We start from the raw sequence: 7144 nt of genomic DNA, 5'->3' as shown, positions 1-7144 counted from the left end.
CGGGGGGCTCCGCTCCCGGGGCCGGGCCGGGAGGAGGGGCGCCGCCGCCGCCGGAGGGCCAAGGGCTGCGGGACACGGTGTAGGATACTCACTGTTGCGGTCGGATCCAGTGCTGGTGTAGTGCCTGCCTCCGTTCCTGGCTTGATTCAAGGTGCTATTGCTGCTTGGGCTCGCTGCAGCGGGTTTAACAACGTGTGAATAAAGTATCTCTGTGGCATCGTTCTTGAAAGCCAAGTAGCTTTTCGTGAAGATGCAAGCTAGGAGAAAGCCATAGAAGTGAATGGCAGGCAGAAGCATGGTTGGTTCGGTCTCTGTCTGACAGAGCTGGATGAAATCTTTTTCTTCTGCTTCTTCTGGGTAACTCTGAAATTGCTCTTGAAGGTTTCCTTTATATATTCAGAGAGGCTTGGCATTCATTCAGGTGTAAAGTTGTGGATAGCTTCAGAATGAAAACCCACAAAAGGGGTGGGATCCCTACATGAGCCTGTGAAGACCTTTTACCAATAGGAGAGAAGACTGCAGTAAAGGAGGAGTTAGATGCACTAATTGCAGGATTCCTATTTGGGGCTTTTGAGGGTATCAGAAAACTCTTAGGCACCGCACAGCAGCGTTCGGGCTGAGACCTAGAGGTTGCCGGCTCTGCCCTGCCATTCCGTATGGCCCTGCATGCCTGGCATTTTTGTGTGATGTGACTAACACGGTGTCAGAATCGGTCTCTCTTGCTCCTGTTATGCAAAGTCATGTCCCCTCTTCTCAAATGTGACTTTCAGGAAATTTGCCAGCTCTGTAAGGATGCAAAAGTTTATAGAACTTACAGGAGACTGCTAGTTACACAAATGCTGCCTGCTGTATGCTAAGATCACATAAAAAAAAATATTGTGAATAATTTAAAGCTGCCTCTAGATGGTTTAAATTATGCAGCTTTGATCAACAAGGAGCACTGCTAGAGAAACGACTTGTTTTAGGGGAATATTCTCTCCCTGGTGTGCAGAGTTACAAGTATGTATTTCTGTATCACCACGCATAAAAAGCATCTCCTCTAGGCTCCTTAGTACAAACATACCCATATTCATAGCCTCTCACTATGCTCATTCACCAAACTAGTCTTTTTTAGTTTTGTACATTGCCTAGAGCATTCTTATATTTTTAATGTATTATTTCATGTGATAAAGAAAACAAAGAGGAAAGAATAGTCCTTATTTTGACATACTATTTTACTGTGTCACACACTTATTTGATTCTACATAAAATTACATGGCCCGAATCCAAACACTAGTGTAAACTGAGATGCTGTCAGTAGGCCAATGTTTGTGTGCATCATGGTGAATGCTCTATAGATTTTTCATTATAAATAAAACAACAGTGATCAACACTGAAAGCTATAGTGTTCTAATTAGAAGGAAACCTTTTTCTTGGAAAAAAGCACAACCATGCAGGAGGCCACATTATATAAAGGTTAAACTCTAATCTCGCTTACACTCTTTGTAACTGAGTTGATATTTATAGAGTCATCCTGGATTTTATTTGCTGTAGCAAAAGCAGAAGTGGAACACAGGTCAGTTACCTCTACTGTCAGGGTCAAAACCTCAGTCATTCAGAGAAGACGACTTTGTTCCATCCTAGTCACAAACAGACATTTGTCTGTATCAGCAACACTTTCCTCTTCATCACTAAGAAAGTTACCCTGGATTTCAGCAGGGTAAGGACAGATCCACAGTAAGTGCCAAATTGATAGCCTTTGCTTAAAAGACACAGGAAAAACAGGAGTGTTGCAAGGTGAAGTGAGTTTTACTGGTGGAGCTGTGTGTGGGGAAGTTGAGTTGATCGCCTGCATCTATAATGACTAGCCCAACCCAGTTCTGGAATAACAAGAATGTTGCAAGGCAGAGTGAGATCTTTCAGCAGAGTAATGTATGGAGGAGTGGGATCACTGCTAACCCCTGACAAAGCTCCAAGTTCCACTCTCATGGAACGTCTTATTTAACCACAAAAGCAAAGATGTGCATTTTACCTTCCCTTTAAAAAAAAGTCAAAAGTGAAAGTTTCCTTAAGCAAATTATCAAAGAAGATTTGTACATTACAGACCATTAATATTTGACCATTATTTTTCTTCAACAGCAGCTAACCGAAGGTCTACTTTGTCTATGTTCAAGTCCTACTTCATTTTTTCTCATATTCACAGATCATACAGATCTTCACACATCTCACCTTCCCTGCAGGATAGTCTCTGTGCTGAACTGAGCCCATATAATTAAAAGCACGGAACCCATTTTCCAGTTATCCACAGTACCTGTGGATATCAGTCAGGGGACCTCTTCCTAGTAGAAAGATTCTCCCGCATTAGATGAGACTTGGGAAAGTCAGAAGTTTCCCTGAGAGCTGTTTTCTTTGAAATAAATAAGGCATATAATCTTCTCACAGGAAAAATGTATGGGACCTTGGAGTGGCTATAGGGCTGGGTCTGCAAGGAGCTTGCTAAGCCTCAACCTTTTCAGCTTTCAACGACAGCTGAAAATTATCCTTTCAAATTTGGGCTATATGAAGTTTGTCACATACTTCTCTTGGTCTTGTCACTTAGAGAAGGAAGACCTCAAGACAAGCCTCTTACAGCCTTTGTAAAGGAAAAGTTTGGCCCTGAATTTGCTACAGGAAAGATAATAACAGATTACCTCATTTTTCTGTGCACTAGACAGAGTAGACATTATTTTAATTTCATTTGTATTTTCCGCTTGTTGCAAATATTGTATGAAAATTTCCTTATTTTAGTTCCTTGGTCAGTACTGTCAGCCTCTCTGCTTTGAAAGGTAAACAGGCTTCTGAGCAGTTTGTCAGTCAATTTGATTTATACTTTCTTTTGTCAAACCTAGAGTTTGCAGTCTTTCACTTCTCTGAGTCTTCCTGAGAGAGATTAGAAGTCGCATGAGGGGAAGGGATGCTGGTCAGCCAAATTTGGTTATTCTTCCTGAATGAACCTCACAATCAAAACGTGTTTCTTAATGCTTAGCTCAGAACGGGTTCCTAGACTTAAAATATTTTTTGCTATCATTAGATAGCTGATTGTGATAAGCTCTCAAAGGTAATGGCTATAAGTTACCTTTGTAGCCTCCTAAACAGACTTAATAGTCTGTCCTTGTTCTAGTCAGATTCGATGGCTTGTGCAGAACGTTGCTCTGCGCTTAATCTCTAATATTGGCCATAAGGAATATATTACACAAGGTCTTTGAAGTCTGTACTGGCTTCCTTTTTGCCTCTGGGCATAACTCAGGATGTTCTTATTGATCTATAAAACCCTATATGCTTTGAGTCCTAGGCAATAAATTCTCTCTCCTTTATCTTCTATTATGACGCTTATGATCAGCCAGGGCATACTGACTATACCCGAGTGTCTGGAGAGGTTGAATGCTCAGCGTGAAGGGCCCAGGAGACTGGATTTCACTGCTCCTAAGGATCCACAAGAGCTCATGGTGTAAAGGCCGTGGTTTAGTCAGATCCTTGACGGGTGACTGTGGGGAAGGCGCAGGGAAGAAACCCGTTAACCAGATTAATTTAAATGTTTGTACATGTACCCAGGGATAAAGTGCTACATTTAACTACACGCTTTTTCAACTTACCTGCTTCTTGTACTTTAACAGCCTTGCTTCACTCTTCAGAGAGAATGGTATCCAGAGTTATCCATGCCTTAAATCTTGCTTCCTCCATTTTCTGTGATGGAAAAAACCACACTTCTCTCAATGGATGCAGAATAATACAAGGCATATGTTCTGTAAAGATCCCAAAAAAGAATTCCCTGCTTCGTGGTCATTTGTAAGTCTGTCAGGATCCCATCCTCCATGTTTCTTAGACACTATAATGATGTCCAAAGGGCAAAGTTTTGTGCGGAGTGCACACACCTGTCTAGCAGCACAAAACAGCCACAGGGAATAGAAGGGTATGCACTGACAAGTACAAATGACTGCCAGAGCGCCTTGTCTTTACAACCCACATGATCACTGAACATGCACAAAATAAGATGGAATTCCCAATTTTTCATAAAACTTGGGCCTGCTCAGTTTTAATAATGACAGGAAAAGGCCAGAATTAGAATGAAGGCGGCACGGAAAGAAAGGTTCGAAGTTCATTTTTATATTTTTATTGTTGGTCCCAAAGAGAAGACCATTAGAGCACTGCACTTCTGACTTGTTTCCAAAGGCAGATACTTTGAGAATAAGTACAGGCTCAGATAAATGACTGCAAAAAAGAAACTGACATTTATTACTTTGCACCTTAAAACAGAAATGACTGTCAGGCTATTTTCTGTTAAGCAATAAGCATATTAGTAATGTACTTCAAAGCAGCATAAAATGTGATTTGGAGCATGATAAGAGAACTTGTCTGAAAGTGAGGTAAAATTGTAATAAATGCAACTGTTGAGAACTTGTAAGCTGTTGTGCAACAAGTTAGCATAGTTTTAAAGCTCATACAGAAAACATGTTAGAGAACCATGATACGCCCCCCCATGAACGCCCCCCCCCCGGCAAATTCTCAAACCAAAGATTTTTTGAATACTGAGGTTTTTCTATACTAAGTGGTACTTTTTAATTCTCTCAGTAAACTACATTTGAGAGATTCAATGCAAAACATAACATATATTCTCATTAATGAGAATGACTAATTAGTTCTGATTTATGTCTTCTTCATATCCCTAAGATTTCATATTACAATTTTATTTTTTTCCACTTGCTCTTGTACATAATGTAGACAGAATAATTTAGGTCAGGCTGTGGCTTCAAAGGAGGCAATTTATCACTTTTATCAAAAAAGACATTAAATAGACCGAAAAGGGGAAAATCTTTAAGTTTATTTTGTAATTCTAGGAAAACTTACAGTAGAGTGAAAAACTGTCTGCACTAATTATAATTGCCAATTCTTCTTGAGCAGTCTCAGTAAGATTTTAAGACCAGATTGAAGACAGCATGGCTTATTATCATCCAAAACATTTTTTATGATTTTCTGCATACGTTGAGGAATAAAGAAAAACGAAACAGGGTTTTACAAATGAAAAAATATGAGAATAACAGGTTGTTTATTTGGGGTGACATTTTCAGAAACTCTTAGGTGACATTCAAATGTAACATTTCCATTTTAAAGAGATTTAGGGTAATAAAGCAGGATTTTTTAATATATGTAGACACTGAAGTCAACTGGACTTCGGTATCTACATACTTTCTAAAATGTTGCCCTAAGGAGTGAAAGTCCTATTGATTTTCAGTGAGCCAGTTGCTTAAATGCTTTTGAAAATTTTACCCTCAGGTTAAAATTCTGAAACTCCTACTCAGTGTTAAGCAAGCAAAGTCCCATCAACATGCCCCAGTTGCAAATAAAATAGAAACTGAGTAAAGGTTTTGAAGTCTGTCTTGTTTCTTTACATGTAATTAACTGAATTCTTAATGTATCACTATGTTTCAGTAAACTGCTTTGTGTTTCTAATTACGTGGTCTGAAATGATTACAGTGTATTTAAAAAATGCACACTCTACAACAAACCAGCTAAGAAAATCTGGCATAGTTTCAGGATTTCCTCGGCAAACACTTGCCAAACCTGTTGTTAGATCCAAAGTCGTAATTTAAAAACAAGCCTACAAGGTATCTGGAAGAAGATCCCTCTTTCCTTCCTTCTGCTCCGTCTCCCACTCCCTTACAAGGAAATCGCTTCACCTTATCAAAACAGAACAGTTACTGACATTTGTCTCCTGGTAAGAAACCTATCCCTGCTACGTTCAGATTTTAGATTTGGCTAGTGCATATTCTCGTTAGAGAAAAAAATTACCTTCACCAAGAATGTTAGTGTCCAAATTCTTCAATCAGATAAACATGCACAACTCCCTACTGAAATTAAGGAAGTACCTGAGGGCAAAACCTGGCCCCAAATTAGAATTTTAATAATTGTAATACTGTGTAATCCTTTCCCTGCCAAGAGACAGAAATGGCCCATCCTGCACAACAAATTCACAGACTTACCACGCACTTGGTATCAGGGTTTCACTTACAACCCATGAACCAGAATATAATTGAACAAAGTTTATACAGCTTATTTTATTAAAATTCATCCATCCAATACTGTGGCACACTTGTACAGTACTGAAAATCTCTTATTTACACATGTAGGATCTGCTATAATCCAGCAAATGTTTCCATGTTATCACCCCAAACACAGTTTTAAACACTGGGAACCTTAATTAAAATGGAGATGTGTCTCTCTCTCAAAGGATCTATAAGAATATAATTTCAGGCATTGGTTTTTACTCTCAGCTACTGATATTTCCTTCCTACCTGAAGTTAGTTTCAGTCACCTAGTTCTCTTTTAAGTCCCAAACTGTTTCATGCAATCAATGAATGAGTCAGGCTGAATGAAATTAAGACACGGAACCAAGTATCACCTGCCTACGCAGACACTGCAGCCCATTCCAGACTTCCTTTCTAGCAATTTTAATTACCTTGAATTCACATGTAAAAGAAAATGTAACAGAAAGAGCTGATAGATCCCTGCCAATTGAAGATCTCCTCGCTGGAATGCTCTAGGATCTCTTTTAAAACAATAAAATTACATTTTTACTAAAGTAAAGCTTAGTAAAACTTACTATGACTACAGTACAGCCTAACTAATAAAGTGGCAAAATGCACACTGAGAGTCAAGTTTCCAAAATCCTAGGGCTAAATGCTTAACAGTTTTTTAGGTGTTTTTACAGTGAGAACATTTTGTTGTTGCTGTTGACTCACGTACACAAATACAATATATAGAAACACATGCACACTCAGTTTGGCTAAGAGTGTGAAAAATGCTATTGCCATAAAGTTGAGAGGTGGGAATGAATATTCAGTACATTCCACCCATTCTCCAGGTTGTATGTAAAATTTAATATCAAAACACTTCAGGGAAGAACAAAGAATGGAAATTCTTTGCAGCAGTAGGTGTCAAGATTTCAAAATCTCTTCTTCAATCCAAGTCAGAAAAAAATCCTCACATTCTGAGACTCCTTACAGAAGAAATTTCAGAGAAAAAAGAAAATCTAAGCAGATGTTACTGCTCAGTTTTGATTTTTTCTTTGATTAATCTTAATTCAATAATGAGAAATTTCAGAGAAAAAAGAAAATCTAAGCAGATGTTA

General features: G+C 38.8%; 1 protein-coding gene across 1 annotated transcript in view; it reads right to left on the bottom strand.

The window, feature by feature from the left end:
• The window catches only part of SOSTDC1 (sclerostin domain containing 1), a 3914-nt gene extending 3430 nt beyond the window's left edge, over positions 1 to 484 (bottom strand). Inside the window, exon 1 of the mRNA XM_009282063.1 lies at positions 93 to 484. Within this exon, the coding sequence (XP_009280338.1) occupies positions 93 to 297 (205 nt within the window). The 5' untranslated portion in view covers positions 298 to 484. The remainder of the gene's footprint in view (positions 1 to 92) is intronic.
• Between the last annotated feature and the right edge of the window lie 6660 nt (positions 485 to 7144).

Source organism: Aptenodytes forsteri, unplaced genomic scaffold (assembly GCF_000699145.1).
Source record: "Aptenodytes forsteri isolate BGI_AS27 unplaced genomic scaffold, ASM69914v1 Scaffold164, whole genome shotgun sequence".
Lineage (NCBI taxonomy): Eukaryota > Metazoa > Chordata > Aves > Sphenisciformes > Spheniscidae > Aptenodytes > Aptenodytes forsteri.
The sequence above is the reverse complement of the archived record's forward strand: the minus strand, read 5'-3'. Positions and strand labels throughout refer to the sequence as shown.